Source organism: Astatotilapia calliptera, chromosome 10 (assembly GCF_964374335.1).
Source record: "Astatotilapia calliptera chromosome 10, fAstCal68.1, whole genome shotgun sequence".
In the NCBI taxonomy this organism is placed as follows: Eukaryota; Metazoa; Chordata; class Actinopteri; order Cichliformes; family Cichlidae; genus Astatotilapia; species Astatotilapia calliptera.
This window is the reverse complement of record NC_137431.1, coordinates 20,913,928-20,931,189: the sequence shown is the minus strand read 5'-3', so window position 1 is coordinate 20,931,189 and position 17,262 is coordinate 20,913,928. Positions and strand designations below refer to the sequence as shown.

Genomic DNA, 17,262 nt, shown 5'->3' with positions numbered 1-17,262 from the left:
AAGTGACTGGCCACCACCTTAGGCTATGCATTAGGCCTCTCCATTAATTTTACTTTCAGGTTTTGTCCCTAGCTAAATATAAATAAATAAATAAATAAATAAATAAATAAATAAATTCCCTCTTCACATTAGGCAATCGACATCAGTGCTGGTTTTTAAATCCAGATTGAAAACGCATTTTTATTCACTGGCTTTTGACTCAGTGGTTGACTGACTTGTATTTACTCGTATTTTATTGTTTTCGCTATGTTTATTATTTTATCTTATTTATTATTCCTATGGTATCTATTATGTTTCTATTGTTCAGCACTTTGGTCAGCCTTGTGTGTTTTTAAAGTGCTATATAAATAAACGATGATGATGATGATGAAATATTTTAGGCGTTTGTTAATATACTATGATGACTTATTTCTGTAATGTTTCATTCCCCTCCCAAATTTATTTTTACCATTAATTGAGTGACAAAAAAATCACACATCCTAATTCCACTTTATAACAGTCTTTGACAATATGTTGTGAATAAAAAGCTTTGTCAGGTTAAAAAAAAATATAACCTGTTCTTTCTGTACGGGACAGTAACATTGCGCATGCTCGGTACATCTTGCTTGGTAACTTGGATAATGGCCGCTAGGTAAGATGAGCGGATGGGCCGCGTCGTTTCAGCGTGAAGTGCTCACTCCGGGAGGACCGTTAACTCGGGCGGTGGCGAGTTAAAATGGTCAATATCCGACCCGTAAGGCATCCAGAAACAGTTGTACATTGTGCGAACATCGTCATTCAAACGTAAGTTCTTATTTTTTTTAAGAGAAATTTGTCTACGTGCCATAACTGGTTGCTAGCCGAGTGTCCCAGTCTGCTACATTTGGGCTTACTTGCTTAGGGGAGCAGGTTATGGTAATCCTCAAGCGTTATAAGCTAGAACATTTTATGTGAACATGTGCGAAGGCTGGCGCCTTAATTTGTAAGGTCAAAAGCAAGCTGATTCGTTCGGAGTGTTTTATTTCCCGCTGTGTTAAACATAAGCTAGGTTGTTGTTGTTAGTAGTTCCTCGGCTCGGTGACAGTGATGCTAGCTGAAAGCGTTAGCTTGATGCAGCTCATCACATAGCGCACGTACGCTGTCATAGCTCGCTATTTCTATCACTTTTACATCCACCAAACTGCGTGGAAACCGTAGGCATGCATTGTCATGTCTGTTATAAGTATTCATGGACGATACAGACCAGTATAGCAAGCAAAATATTGCCGTATTTGCGGCGTAATTGCGAGAATTTATTTCTGTCGAGACAGAGGGGTTACTAGAGTTCATGGCGTAGCACAGTCGTTGCAGCACTCACTCATCCATAACGTTTTCATTGCCGGTGCTTCAGTTAAACTAGTAAATGGTATGCAGCCATTAGACCAAATATACTACAATATACCCTACAGCTGTAAAAGGATTACAACGGATAAAAATTAATTGGTAGACGGCCTTGTTATATAAGTTCAGATTCTGCAAAGTGATGTCTGTCTGGGCAGTGATAGTCGTGGTAAATTTAAAGTTATGTAAGTTAACGGGATCCTGCTACGGGATGCTGGGATAAGAGATGGAAACACTGCTGTTGGCAACTCAAGAAGGAAAAGAAATGTAAGAGCTTTGTTTAAATGGAGTGGATTGAAACTTCGTCACGTTTCTTTTTTAAAAACTAGCACTCACAGTGAAATGTTCCTCTAAAACTTCACGCAGGTATTAAAGGGCACTTAAACGAAGGGTTTGTAAGCAGCTAATTTTTTTTTTCCAAGTGCAGTAGATATGTTGTTTGGAAAAGGCCAGGAAAAAAGAGGGCAACATGTTGCTCTGTGGAATTCACTTTTGTGAGGCTTTGAATTTCCTTAAGCTCCAGCGCTTTTGGGTGAGAGCCTGGTTAACAATTGCTGATTTGTTGGAGAGCCTCGAGTTTTTCAAACATGCTCAGATTGCCTTGGAGTAATTCATGATCACTGTGAGAGGTTTCATCACTTTGAGGTTAATACGTTAGAAATAATATATTGAGTTGCATTGATTACATTTGGTGTGTTTGCTTTGCATCATGCAGTAGTGGCAGTGACGGGATTTAGTAGGTGGGAGGAAACAAAACTGAAATGCAATCTTTAAACAAATCTTTTTGTTTTAATAACTTCAACATTTGTGTAAGAGATGTTTTATGCCATTTTTTAATAGCATTTCATAACTTTGAGGTCAGTCGTTGAAATGGTTGAAAACCTGTACATATTCAAGAATTTTCCTACATTGAACAACCTTTAGCACCCACCAAATCATCAGAAAATGTAGTCAAACTAATTTTAATCTGTTCTGTTAATGCAGGTGCCATTTACTCAAGCATATAAAACATTTTTGTTTATCAAATAAGTAGGGAAATCCAGAGATAGGGTAACTGACTGTATGCTAACTGATCATGCTTATATGACTAGTTGTCCACCAAAAGCCCATTTTAAGCCAGGATAACACTGATATTGGCTAGTGTATGTATAGAACCATAGATGCGAGTTAAAATGTTTTTTTTTTCTTTCTTTAATCCCATCCATTAGATTTTCCATCAGGATCTGTGTTGATATAATAAGTCAACATATTCTTTCTTTCTATATTTCATGTTTTGTAAACTGTTTTGACTTGTAGAAATTGTATTTTGTATGTGTTTATATCCGCCACCGCATTGCTCACCCCCAGATAGTGTTAATAAAGGTGTAAGTAAACTAGAGCTGGGCGATAGAACGATAACGATATGTATCGCGATATAACTTTTACTCGATAGAGAAATTAAGCTATCGCGATAGACCTCGCCGCTCTTGTCCTCTTTAAAAAAAAAAAAAAAAAAGGTCAGCCAATCCAAATTAAGTAGCGCAGAGCCGAACCAATCACAGCCGCAGCGTCACATCGCGTGACTTGTTACATACAGCACAAGTGCCAAGCCGCACGTGTGTTTGTTTGGGAAGCAGCCAGCGGGTAATGGAGCCAGCGCATAATGGAGGAAATGAGTGTGCCGACTAGAAAAATCAACCGAGCGTGACCGAAGAGAAAACAGATGATGGTTCCAATGCCGGAGAGATTGTCGAACGGAAGAGCCAAAGAAGTTCCGTAGTGTGAAGGTATTTCGGCTATTTCAAGTCTGACAAAAAACAGAGTAGCGTGCACTGTAAATTGTGCCGAAAGCAAGTCTGGAAATACAATAAACTGGAGCATGCGTCACACTGTGCGCCACTTATTGTTTCGGTGAAATGAATTTCTACAATACTGTTAATTCTACTCTCTGCAGTGTTTAAATGCTTACATATACACACAGTTACTGTCCCTCCACACATACGACTCGGTTCTGCTTCTATGCCCCAGCTTTGTTTACTTTTTCCCACCGAGGCTTCTAGACTTCTGATTGGCCAACATTTCTGCACGGTTAGGAATCTAGCGCCACCTGCTGCTTTGGCATGTTCATAGCAGCGTTTTCCTTCATTTCTGCCTTTATGTGTGTACAGGATTATTTTTTAAAACGAAAACGGAAAATCTCCGTTTTCAAAAATACCCGTGTACGTGTGGACGTAGCCTCAGTCTCTGACTGGAAGCGCTAATTCGTCATTCGGCTTTTGTCAGACTAAAGTAACTGTTAAAACTGTTTGAAAAGCTAAGCTATACAACAAGGAGAGATTGAGAATTTCCTTTTAGTTCTCAGTTTATTTGATATTGACAAAAGTTAGTCAGTTTTGTCTGTTCTTCTGTAAAACAAACTAAGATTTATTTTTAGAATTAATATTTTGTTTCTAAGTGGAATTGACAATTTAGTCTGTTTCGTTTGTTCTATTTTGAAACTTAAACGCTTTAGCGGCTGCCTTTTGTGTAGTTTGCAATATTTGCCTTTATTTATCTGAAAAAGTCTCATGTTCCTTAAGTACATCTACCCTGTTGAACTTATTATGGGAAATAAATATTTAAATAAAAACAAGCTGCTGATTATTTCACATTTTACTTGTGAGCAACGGCACATTTAAATCTTACAAATATAGTTATTTGGCTTATATCGTGATAGATATCGTTATCGCCTGAAATGAAAAAAACATCGTGATATGAAAAAATCTCATATCGCCCAGCTCTAAAGTAAACCAAGAAATTATTTTGGCAAAGAGAGAAGTGTAACCATTCTGTCAGCGCAACAGAACAGTATGTGGGCTTTTTTTTAAATGGGAACTGCAGATTTTGCAAGTATGCCTCTTATGCCATTTGTCAGACTTGACCTTTTGAGTTGCACCTGCATTAAAACATCTGAATGTGTTACCACATGCTGTACTTTCAGTTTCCCATGGTGGATTCTGTGCTGTTGGTGATTGTGTGGTAGCAAATAGAAAGGACTGGACAAATTTACATGTCTAGGTTGATTATTGACCCACAGATTTGACTATGCAAATTACAGTTGTGGGTGAAGCTGTTTTTAGCTGGGTCAACCGTGCAATGTTTCTTTGGAATCTTGGTAATAATAACCTATTCAAGACTAGCTGTTGTTCCCAGGATCAAGTTTCCGGCATTTCTGTATGGGTGGATGACGGTAAACAAAGTGAATTGTGGCTGACAGTAGTGCTTTCTGCCTGAACCTATAAAAATACTGTTGGCAGCATTTTGAGAATTTCTTGTTGGTTATTATTGCAACAGCCTTCTTAAAATCATGTCAAAATTATCTGGTAGCTTCATCATTATTAGGATTTTTATGCGTGATATCTGTTTGTAGACTTATAATTGTATGTAATTATACATGTATATTGTATATTGAGGTAGGATCAAATGAGTTTACCTTTAAGTCTGTTTGTACCAACCCTTTCTTTGTCTCATTATTGTTTAAAGTGTATTTTGTTGTTATTTTAGTCATGTTCAAAATAAATCAATCATTCAGTGACAAAAAAAAAAGAGTTCTTATGTACACAGCATCACTCGATTGGCTTTAGTTAAGATGGTAAGAAAATGGTCAATGTTTCCCAGCTGTATGGCACTTAATGTTAGTACTGTGCTTGAATAAATAAGTACATATTTAGGCATGGGCAAAAGAAGTAGTGGGTTAAACTAATCTGCAATTTATTGATATAAATCAACAGTTAACTGTTGTTCCTGAGCTGTTATGACACCACAACCACTAACCGAAAGATGTGGCATATGGCAGCAACCATCTTGATCTCTGTGACAGGAAGTTGTAAACAAGCAAGGTAAAAAGTAAGACATGACACTAACCAGTGTGGTTCTGCAGTACTTTGATTTAGAAAATGAGGGGCTATATGTAGGTTTCAGGGTAAAGTGATAACTACTGGAAGTAGTGGGTAACCCTTTTTGGCATAGGTTTGTGTGTTGTGGATGGTGCCAATTCTTATATTCTGTTCTGACTAGTGAATTAGTTACCTTAGTTATTCTGTTATGCTGTTGTGGCAAAGGGGTTTCCTTCATTTAGAAAAAAATAAAATATGTCCACCAAAGATGTTTTGGGATTCTACCAAAGCAAAATACCAAGATAGCAAAATGGACTTTCTAGTTTCTGTTGTATTTGTTTATAAAGTAGCAAAAAACTTCCTTTAAGTAGTTCTTTGTCTCTGGACCCATTGTACTTCAGTCAATAGTCTCATTGAAAGTCCTGTTTGCATCAGGAAAAAAACAAAACACTGTCAGTATGCTAGCCTTTAGAGACTTTAAAATGATTTACGGTCATGTTACTAACTTATTATAAAAATTTGTGGTAATAATGTAACAATTGTTGAGTTTTACCTTTACGTTTAGACCACAAATGAATGAGACAGTTTTGTGATTGACCTCTTAAGTCTTTCGTCTTTTCTTCTGTCTTTTCTTCCTCTGTAGCTCACAGCTTTTCCTTTGACCTTTATAATAACTGAATTTATATTTTGTTGCCTTTGTTTTGGCTTTCATCTCTCTTTCTGTTTTCCTACTCTCACCTCCTATAACTGCTTCATATTAAGACTCCATCTTCCTTTTTTTATTTGCATTTTCTCTCTTTTGCTACAGACCACCCACTATTAACATCACGTCTTAGTGGTCAGTTCTGCCTTCGGATCAGAGCTTAAACTGAAACCATGGCAGTGAAGGACCGCGTAGAGGCTGTGCTCAATGTGGGTCTGCGTGTTCCCAGCATCATGCTGTTGGATGTCCTCTACCGCTGGGATGTCAGCTCCTTCTTCCAGAAGATCCAGCGCTCCAGCCTTTCCAATAACCCCCTTTTTCAGTACAAGTATCTGGCCCTCTACCTGCACTACGTAGGTCAGTGCCACCTTTCCTGTATTAAAACTTAAGAAAATGTTTGGTGTAACTGAGACACTTTGTTTAAATGCTTTGCAATGTCTGTACCACATTAAAGAGTTCCTCATTTGAAAACATCATGTGTACTTCCCTGTAGTCAGGTTACCATGACCTGCACTGAAACAGTATTATATGCCATGCATTACTGTTTTACCTCTGTTGGTTGAAAGTGCGTGATTTCTTTTTCCATTCAGAAGTGTCGACTCACGTTTGGTATTAGTCAGTAAGTCACGAGGCTCAGCTCTGTAGTGATTGAGAGGGATTATTTGACAGTGTGGCGATCGTGGCTCAAGAGTTGGGAGTTTGCCTTGTAATCGGAAGGTTGCCAGTTTGAGCCCCGGCTCGGACAGTCTCGGTCGTTGTGTCCTTGGGCAAGACACTTCACCCGTTGCCTGCTGGTGGTGGTCAGAGGGCCCGGTGGCGCCAGTGTCCGGCAGCCTCGCCTCTGTCAGTGCGCCCCAGGGTGGCTGTGGCTACAATGTAGCTTGCCATCACCAGTGTGTGAATGAGTGGATGACTGGATGTGTAAAGCGCTTTGGGGTCCTTAGGGACTAGAAAAGCGCTATACAAATACAGGCCATTTACCATATCTGCTTTTAAGACACACTAGAAACTCAGAAAATCAGTACTCAAACACAAAGTTCTGAATTCAGTTTTGAAGGCATTACAAAATGTCTTTGCAGCACAAGTGGTTAGCCAGATACATTTACAGTGACACAGAAACACTGAAAGTAACATAAATGAAATAGCTAGGCCTCGTTCTATTTTTGTAATTTAACCTAGCTGAAATAAAGCTATTGTTGAGTTTTCTTTGTGTTTTGGCTGTGTGAGCTCTCAAACTTGGCTGCAGTTGGTTAATGAGCCAATAGGCTTGGCATGTGCTGATGAGCACTGTGGGTGGAAAGAAAGAAGGGAGAACAGGGCAGTAAAAATAAATATGTCTTTGCACTGAAGTGCTTTTAGACACAGTTTTAGGTAGTAGGCTATTGTATGGTAAGGCTTTCTGCAGTTTGTCAAAAATACCCCCCCCCCCACCCCCCCCCCCAACTATGTCATAAACATCTGTCATACGCTTTATTTATGTGTTTTAAAACGCACTCTGGTCTGCAAACAGGAAGACGGATACCTTTCAGAATGCATGACTTTCTTGTATTTCTTTTATATTTATGGCTACTTCACAGGTTACATCTTGAGCTTGGTGCTTCTGACTCTGCCTCGTCAGCACCTGGTTAAACTTTACCTGTATGTTCTTACGGCCCTGCTGCTGTTTGCTGGTCACCAAGTGTCAAGGTAAACATTCACAGAAACTTAAATCTACCAGAATAGCTAACAAGATGCCACTACTCCTCTTTTAAATACTGATGTGTGTATGTATGACAGTTTTCCTCTTGTTAATTCATGTGAAGGACTGGACATTGTGAGAATTTCCTCTGTATTGATTGTTTTCGTTTTTCTCTGTCAGGGATTATGTTCGCAGTGAACTGGATTCGGGTTATGAAGGCCCTGTCTACCTGGAACCTCTCTCCATGAACAGATTCACCACTGCACTCATAGGTATAATACTCATAGGTATAATTGTTCAACATTCATATTATTGAAGAATGTGAATGATGAGGTACCAATGTATTGCACATAGATACTAGTGGTGCAACGGATCAAAAATCTCGCGGTTTTAAGTCATGGATCAGAGCAATTTTCAGATCAGCAAAAAAGACAAAAATGTAACATTTACTTATTGAAGTATTTTTTTGCCTGTTGAAAATATTCAACTCAAGACTCATTCCAGGGCAGTACAGTCTTTGTATCTACCACTCAATTCAATTCAATTTTATTTATAAAGAGCCAAATCACAACAACAGTCGTCTCAAGGCGCTTTATATTGTAAGGTAGACCCTACAATAATACATATCGCTCATTATATCGCACTCTGCTGTGATATAATGAGCTGTTATGGTCACGTAGCTTTCCGTTGCCCTGGAGGTCCACCCATTTGTAGTAGTTAGGGCAACAGAAGATGCCTGGGACAGTTCAGCCATAACTTAAATTTTTTCCTGCTCATACATGCTTGGAATGATCTTGCCACTTAAGTGGACACGAACAGGATATCATAGCGTGGCTCAAGCACGTTCATCATAGTTTAAACCCCTTGTTTTGCACAACGGAATACGGCCTCCCGTCTGCAGCTAAACACCCCACTAGCTTTTGTAATAGTTTTAGCCCGGTCGGACTGGGCAGCAAACTCCTCTGCTCCTCCACTTGGACCGCTAGCGCTGGCCATAACTATCGCTTGACAGACCCACCACGCGCACCATACACATACTTTTTCTTTCTTCTTTTTCGAATCTTCGGATCACGTGCGTGCCAAACCGTGGAGTGGGATCAGTTCGGATTACGGATCAACCGCGATCCGTTGCACCACTAGTAGATACAGACCCGTAGACCCACTTGGGCAGCAGAAAGATATTTATTTATTTATTTATTTAAATTTGAACTGTTTCCTTCTTTTTAATGGCTGCACATACTGCTGTACAAAGTATAGGAACATTAATTTTATAAATTGGCACCTCGTAGCACTGCAGTACAACCAGTAGGACTAAAGCTCAGAATTCATATGCTCTAACCAAATGGCTAAACTGAATGGGCATAGTATTCAGAGCATATGATGAGTAGGATGCATCTTTTGCCATGGGTCTGTGTGAATTTCATCCAAAAGAAAACAGTCTTCATTTTGGGATTGTGTTTTTGGACCCTGCATGGGGCAGTAAGTTGAGATTATTCATTGAATTTGTGTAACCTGGGTCAGTAAACATTCATGGACTATAGTAGACTGTGCAAAGTTGCTAAGAAGATGCATACAGGTACTGGCAAAAGAAAAGCAGACACTTGAGTCTTTTCCTTAAGAAATGTTTGTGTAACAGGAATAAGCACACCTTGTTTTTGTCTTTTTAACAAAAAAAGTGGAAATAGAATACTTGGCTGCACATATGTACATATTTAGCATTGCTCTCATGTCCATGTGAGCACTTTCATTAATTATATAAATACCCAATGCTACAGCATCCACATTAATGGGATTATGAAGGAACCTAATTTGTACCAATTCCAGAATTAAGAAGTGCTCACATACGTATGTGTTTCAGTCTTCCTCTGGGTGGGAAAGCAAAAAGAACAACCTCCTGTAATTTTTCATTATGTCTGTTGCTGCTATGCTTAATTATGTAAAAATGTATCATTTTCTAAATAGAAAATGCTGTAGAGTCTGTGTTTTTAGGACCTAGTTTAAACTTACTAGAGAGTATAGATGGAGTCTCCTGTGCTATAAATAGACCGCAGAGTGCTGCTTTTACTGCGTAGTGAAAGCCTGAGAAAGCGAAAATAAGATGAGTACAGTGACAAAAATATGCTACTGTAAGGAGCAATGTGAGATTAAAGCTGCTTCTCTTCTCTTTTAAATGTTTGTTCCTTTTTGGTGTTTGACACATTTTCACCACTCTAGGAGAGCTATAAATATTCTGATAAATTTTCTTTTAATTGTCAGTTACACGAAAATGATAAATACCACATCACAAAAAACATTTTAAAATCAGAGTGATAATAGTGTCTTTAGTCATTTATTCAACTCTTTGTTTTATATATGTGTGTATGTGTGTCTTCTTTCAGGTCAGCTGGTGGTTTGTACACTTTGTTCCTGTGTGATGCAAACCAAGAGGATTTGGCTGTTCTCTGCTCACCTCCTCCCTCTAGTGGCTAGACTGTGTCTGGTCCCACTCGAGACCATCGTCTTCATCAATAAGTTCTCAATGATCTTCACGGGCCTGGAGGTCATTTACTTCCTGGCGTCTAACTTGCTGGTACCATATAACCTGGCCAAGACTGCCTACAGAGAGCTGGCTCAGGTATTTATTGTGGGCTGATGTTGCAAGCTTTTCAGTTTCTGTGACAGGATTTCAGTTCTGAGATATTTTTCTGTAGATGGTATCAAAGGTATTCTTTATTTCGGTCTTTTTCTGTCCTGCAGGTGGTAGAAGTGTACGGGCTTCTTGCTTTGGGAATGTCACTGTGGAACCAGCTGGTCCTTCCAGTTCTCTTCATGTGTTTTTGGCTCGTGCTGTTTGCTCTGCAGATATACTCCTACTTCAGCACAAGAGACCAGCCTACTTCCAGAGAGAGGCTGCTTTTCCTTTTTCTTACAAGGTAAGACTATAAATCAGGCTGCAAGACACTTTACATTTTACGTCACTGACCCTTTAGAAGGTGTGTTTATCTATTTATTGCCTTGTATCGTTGAAGGGGCAGGTAGTGTGTACAAAACATAAATCTAGTTTTGATGTACTGGAATTTATTTAGAAAATCTAATTATATAAAAGTATATAAATTATATAGCATCATATAAATTACAGAGACATTAGATTGCAAAGCAAGTCAGTCTGCAGAGTTTGAGTAAAGCAAGTTTTTAGATTTTGAGATAATTTTGCAGAAATGTGTCAAGAGGAAATTCTAAAAGATGTGTTGGATCCATTTGTCACAGTGCTAAATAACCCATGTTTTGCACTGGTGGACAGAATTAAGTTAAAGCAGACGACTGAGATACTCATCAGAACTTTAAGGACGCGATCTAAATATTTAAAATTGTTTAGAAAGTTGTTGTTTTTTTGTCATGTTCTCTAAGTAATTTGCTCCTCCTTTCTCCAGTATCGCAGAATGCTGTAGTACACCGTACTCTCTGCTGGGTCTGGTTTTCACAGTTTCTTTCATTGCGCTGGGCGTTCTCACACTGTGCAAGTTCTACCTGCAGGGCTACAGAGCCTTTATGAATGACAACACCATGCACAGGTCAGCAAGGTTTTTATTTTCTTGATGTCTTCTGGTATGTTTCTTTTAATTAGTTTAGTCTGTTTTAGCCTCTCTGTCCCAGTAACCATCATGACTGAAGGCAATATGTTTTCTGACTGTTTATCCCATTCGTGTGGAAACACATATATCTGGAACTATTCTTTAAGGATGTCTGCATTTCACACAACTGTCTAATAGGATAAAATAATTGACATTGTATACCCAAAAGTCAAGTCTGGATAAACGTGTATATGATCTCCAACTTGAGTGCAAAGCCAAGGCATATAATTGTGTGGTGTGTTAACTCTAATTTGTTTCCTCTCTGTGCAGGGGGATGACTGAAGGTATCACCTTGCTAATCCTTGCAGTCCAAACTGGCCTCATTGAGCTGCAGGTCATCCACAGAGCCTTCCTCCTCTCTATCATCCTCTTTATTGTTGTTGCTTCCATCCTGCAGTCCATGCTGGAGATAGCAGATCCTATAGTCCTAGCCCTGGGAGCATCTAGAGACAAGTAAGAGAATATACCAAAGACTTTTTTTATGTGTTTATTTTTAAGAAAACTCTGTGTCCCACTGTTTGTTTTATTTTGTACTGATCATAAACAACTATTAATAACTATGGGCAGTTAGTTAATTATCACAGTATTCATTATCTATGGTCATCAGTACAACTCATGCTAACATCATAAATTAAGTAACACTACAGTGTACAGTCCTTCTTTCTTCATTCCTACCTAAACAGGCAGTTAGTCTTTTTGACATCAATAAATGTAATCTGACTCAATGTGTGTATACAAAGCCTGCTATCAACCTGGCTGCTTTCTCATATGCTTGTTTTGCTGCCTGTCCCGTAGGAGTTTGTGGAAGCACTTCCGTGCAGTTTCTCTCTGTCTCTTCCTGCTGATCTTTCCAGCGTACATGGCTTATATGATCTGCCAGTTCTTCCACATGGACTTCTGGCTTCTCATCATCATCTCCTCCTCAATCCTCACCTCTCTCCAGGTAACACACAACCGCATCGCAGTGTGCAAAAACATTAAATCAAATAGTTTAAACTTGCTCTACCCAAACAGTTGAGCCTAATACTAATTAAACATTTATATTTGCTTGTTTGTTTAATTCCATAATAACTCTGAAACACTGTACCACCAGGTCCTTGGCACTCTTTTGATCTATGTTCTCTTCATGGTGGAGGAGTTTCGTAAAGCTCCAGTGGAGAACATGGATGAAGTCATATATTGTGTAAATGGGACCTACAGATTGCTGGAGTTTCTGGTATGTCACACACACATACACCAACTCTTTGCTAAGTTCTGCCTTCTGACTGTAAACAGACACTGTCATCTAATGCATCAGCACGGTCTCTGCCTCACTGTCAGTGATTTGTTCCCTCGCCAGGTTGCGGTGTGCGTGGTGTGCTATGGTGTATCAGAGACTGTATTTGGCGAGTGGAGTGTGATGGGAAGCACCATCATCTTGGTCCACTCGTACTATAACGTCTGGCTCAGAGCCCAGCTGGGCTGGCAGAGCTTCCTGCTCAGGAGAGATGCTGTAAACAAGATAAAAAGCCTCCCCACAGCTAGCAATACACAGCTGCAGCAGTATAACGACATCTGTGCTATCTGCTTCCAGGTATGAACTGTTTTTATGTTTATCTAAAGAGGATGCATGAGAGAGTTAATCTGGGGCTTTAAAAGGTAGGCTAATGTGAAATTTGATTTGTTCCAGGACATGACCAGTGCTGTGATCACTCCGTGCAGTCATTTCTTCCACGCTGGCTGTCTGAAGAAATGGCTGTATGTCCAGGAAACGTGCCCTCTCTGTCATTCACAACTCAAGAGCCAATCACCAACTAATGGCGGAGCTACCCAAGAGACACCTGCAGCCAATCAGAACCCTGCAGGACAGGAAGAAGCCCCAGGCAACAAGCAGGAGGAGGACCACAGCACTCTACCGGAGGATAGGAAAGAGGAAGCGTCAGTAGAGCAGGAGGGAGATAATGAAACTACCACATCAGCTGGGGAAGCCTCCTCTTCCACCTCCCCCACTGGCATGCAGTCTGCTCCCCTGCACATCGTCAACCCTCCATTATCATCTTCCTCTTGTTCTTCTCCTCCTCTTGCAACTGATTCTGTGCCGCACCAGTCCCCTGCAGATCACCCTTCTGCATCTTCTTTCTCTACCTCTTGCACATCAGACACACCTGACGCTCCTGCATCTCACTGCCATTCTGTCTCCACCTTTCACCAACCAACGTCACAGGTACTGACCCAAGCAGAGGCGAACCCTGCTGAACCCGAATCCCTCCCTCAGCTAAAATCAGTCTCCCTTGTGGACAGCAAGGAAAACTCTACTGGTCCATCATCACAATCTAACCCACCAACTCCCCATTCAGTGGAACCTCCTCCTCGTCCTCCACCCCCTCCTCCATTCAACCCCTGAGCTCCATTTTAACACACACACAACATACATGCATGCATGCATATATAATCACACAATCTAAATAATCCCCTATTGTACTTGTCCAACTGTTTGCTGTTGGCTCTCCCATCATGTCCAACTCCTTCATATCCATATTATGTTTCAAAAGATCTTAAACAATCTCTAAACAGAAATTCATCACTCGGTATTTAAAAAAAAAAAAAGAGAAGACAATGATTGCAGCTTTATAAAATGTTAGTACTTGGAGCAATGAAAGGTTTCCCATGATAGGTGTAACCCATGCCAGCAGTGATTTCATCACAGGTGCAGTTGTTTTCCACATGTTCTTTCACAGGGATTCAAATTTAATACAAAAAACAGGATGCAGTAATCTCATCTCAGAATGAATTGGGAGTTTTACACCATGTCCAGAAAATGTGAAAATCAGATTTCCATCCCGGCCCTTTTCTCTCCCCCCCCCCCCCCCACAATCATGCTTTTACCCCTTACCTTTTGATGCCCGACATTTAGGGCAATGGTTGCTCCTGCCTTTGTTTGTACAGCTTGAACTTTCACTGCTGTACATTTCATAGTGTTTGGGTGCCACGATTTATCGAACAATTGATCAGACTATCGATTACTGATGGTTGCATTTTATACCGTGACAAAGTCTTAACATTTCATAACGTCTAGAAATTCTCCACATTTTTTGTTTTTCACTGCTGGGTGTCAGTAGTGTTGTGATTTAGTGAATACTGAGCGTTAGCAGACTGAATGTTGTTTATTGAGGTTGCCGTATGACCTAAAGCCTGGTGCTAAGCAGAGGACACATGGTATGGTTTAGCTGAGGGGTGCAGTGTGAACTTTTGGTTCACATTGAATAACTTACATGTGTCAAGCTTTTGCTTTTATACTACTTCAATATCTGATTCAGACTTGTTTGGCTGGTCCCAGCAAAAAAACAGTTCTATTCCTCATCGCCAAACTTTTGTATTACTGTTAAAGCAACTTTATTTTTAAGGTCATTTTTACATTACTGCTTTATTGGATACCACACGCTGCAAATGGACTAAGGGGAAGATGGAGAGACGAGGTATAAATTAGTCCACAGAGTTGATAAGGAGCTCGGATTTTGCCCTCATTAGCTCTATTTTATGGTTCTCACTCGCGCTTACCGTTGCAAGCTTAGCTCACTAACAGATCAACCAATCATTCACATTGTTGATCGCTGATGGCAGGAGCCAATCAGCTCCTTTCATCCAGTTACATTAGAGACCCTGTATTTTCCAAGACATTAGGGTTTTCCTGCTCGTCAGTCAGTTTACTCCATAAATTGTTGATACCAGCAAATTGAGCCATAGCTTCTTCTTTTTTTTTTTTTTTCACAAAAACACACTTTCTTTTGGCCACTGCATTTAGCAGATGAAGCATGGCGAGGAAGAAATATGCTTTGAAATGAGTGTGAAAGACTGAAAACTTGAGGATGGCAAGTCCTGATGCACGCTTATATGTAGACCTTGCTGCCGCTCTGACCACAGAATTTGTTCGTCCCCAATGTGCTATAACCTTGCTACCAATGTTTTTTGTTTTTTTTCTACCTTTTTTTTTCTTTTGGGGTTATATTTGCACTAATGTCATTTTTTACTAGCAATGCTCCAAAGCTGTTCTGTGGATGTCGGCAACCAAATACCCTCTGATGTCTGTGTATGAGGAAACGGCCCAATCTGTTTGTGTGTAATGTACATAAATGTTGCTCTGTACGGAATCTATATTAAACCAGAGGAGTGTTGATAGATAAATATATATATATACGTGTATATATATATATGTAAGACGAGGGCTTGGTTTCTCCAAAGTTTCCTTTCTTTGTTTCTTCACGTGCCTGAGAGCAAAGAGAATTTTTTGGATAAGAAGCTGCTGGGAAATCAAGCCCTCTGATCTTTGAGACCAGCCAGTGTTGCTGCTTCTCCAGTCTATATGATGCATCTTTTAAGCTGGTGTGATCACTCTGGTGCCCTCTACTGTTAGGAGTGGGATCAGCATGGTGCAGACGGACAGGAGACGCATTAATTAGCGCTCAGCAGTATTACTTACTAGCACTATTATTAAAGGTCTTATTAGTATGAATGACCATATTCTTGACATTAGGAAGCGTGGGCTGCAGGGTTGAGAATGAATACACGATCAGTGTAGGATCAAACCTGACCAACGCTGTTTTGACTTTTTGTGTTTATTTTTTTAAAGAGATGAAATGTAGAGTTTGATGTATTTTGCACATGTTCTTCTGAAAGGTGAACCTAAGGACTTTTCTGTACACAACTTATTTTATTACCAACACCATTCCTTCAACATTGATTTTTTTTTTTTTTACTTAAATACAGCACTTGAAACGGTTATAATGAATTGAGCTGTTTAAAACACACTTGGTTTTCGCCATGACGCATTTCCACTGCGTCCTGCATTGAGATCACCTGTAAGATGAAATGTGACGTGACGCCCCACGAGGGCGATAACAGTCAGTGGCAGCTGTATGTGAATTTTGCATTTCAGTATTAAATAATGAATACGAGATGCTTGTCAGCTGTTGATTCCTCAAGTATTTGCTCGGTTATTACACCACGTTGGAGAAGTTGCAGTTTCTCTCTTCAGGCTACGAACTGTGGCTTCATTTTTTCATACTGTCTGGGACAGTTTGACATCAAATTATTAGCACATAATAAGCTAATAATTGTGCTCAATATTCATCTGATTAATATAAAGTACATGCAGACAGTGAAGCTTTAAAAAAAAATGCAATCTTTAATGCATTATTTGCATCCTGTGATTTGTGTTTTTCTTTCTACATTTTTTTTCTGAATTGACTTAAAATACGCATCAGTGACTGTGGTAATGTGCCAACAAATGTCTTAGCCATCACTGGTGCTCCTTACACTGAGCAGGATTCATTTTACAGTTAAGCTCCTCTAAGGGGCCATAATGCCTTTTCAGATTGTAAAGTCACACATACATACAAGTACAATAAGTTAACCTGAATATCTTTTTTTTTTTTCTTTTTTTTTTTTAATCTTTATTTTTTTTAGTTGCTCCTAATTGGCTTGCTCTGCAATCATAATTTCAGGATGTATTTTGTCTACTTAACTAGTACTGCTGTTAGACTTTCATATTTGATGATCTTTACTGAATGTGACTAAAAACCCAGAGACAGAAAACCATTTTTGACCAGTGTGACAGCAAAGTTAGCCTTGCATCTGATATCCAGATGTTTCACTGTTTCCACTTTTCACGATTCTTTGTAAAAATCATAATTTTTTTGAGTGTGAGCAAATACAGAAATGGAATCTATAGCTGCCACGGAGTGAGAGCTCTGTAAAGACGTTTTACTGTATTTTCCGAATGCGTTCTTAAATCTGCTCTTCGATACTGTTGCCTCTGACTGACAGATGCGTAGAGATGAATTGTACTTGTGGGGCTGCTCTCCCCGACACTCCCTGCAGATTCTTGTTTAAGATGAATTGTTTTTGTCCATTGAGTTTATCCAAAAACAGCTTTAGGACCTGCTCTGTTTAATGTGGCTCTCAGTGCCATTTCTTTTCTGTTAAAATGCTTCATGTTGGTTTTTGGACTTTATGCCTGGCATTGCCTTGTTTATTTTACAAAAACTGAATGTCAAATAAAATGAACCATCCACTCTGAAT

At 39.5% G+C, this 17,262-nt stretch overlaps 1 protein-coding gene across 1 annotated transcript; it reads left to right on the top strand.

Moving 5' to 3' along the window:
• Nucleotides 1–596: 596 nt before the first annotated feature.
• Nucleotides 597–14,958, top strand: LOC113030524 (RING finger protein 145). The gene is made up of 12 exons (XM_026182035.2): nt 597–783; nt 6,022–6,273; nt 7,494–7,602; nt 7,775–7,866; nt 9,973–10,208; nt 10,331–10,506; nt 11,005–11,145; nt 11,476–11,658; nt 12,001–12,148; nt 12,299–12,421; nt 12,545–12,778; nt 12,875–14,958. Exons 2-12 carry the CDS (start codon nt 6,090–6,092, stop codon nt 13,586–13,588), a joined length of 2,340 nt encoding a protein of 779 aa, XP_026037820.1. The 5' UTR covers nt 597–783; nt 6,022–6,089; the 3' UTR covers nt 13,589–14,958.
• The last annotated feature ends 2,304 nt before the right edge of the window (nt 14,959–17,262 follow it).

Bases quoted from the DNA above. Each gene is read 5' to 3' on its own strand.
- LOC113030524 (XM_026182035.2), top strand. From the start codon at position 6,090: ATGGCAGTGAAGGACCGCGTAGAGGCTGTGCTCAATGTGGGTCTGCGT. The intron at 7,603-7,774 runs GTAAACATTCAC...TTTCTCTGTCAG, and splicing joins GCTGGTCACCAAGTGTCAAG to GGATTATGTTCGCAGTGAAC. The intron at 12,779-12,874 runs GTATGAACTGTT...GATTTGTTCCAG, and splicing joins TCTGTGCTATCTGCTTCCAG to GACATGACCAGTGCTGTGAT.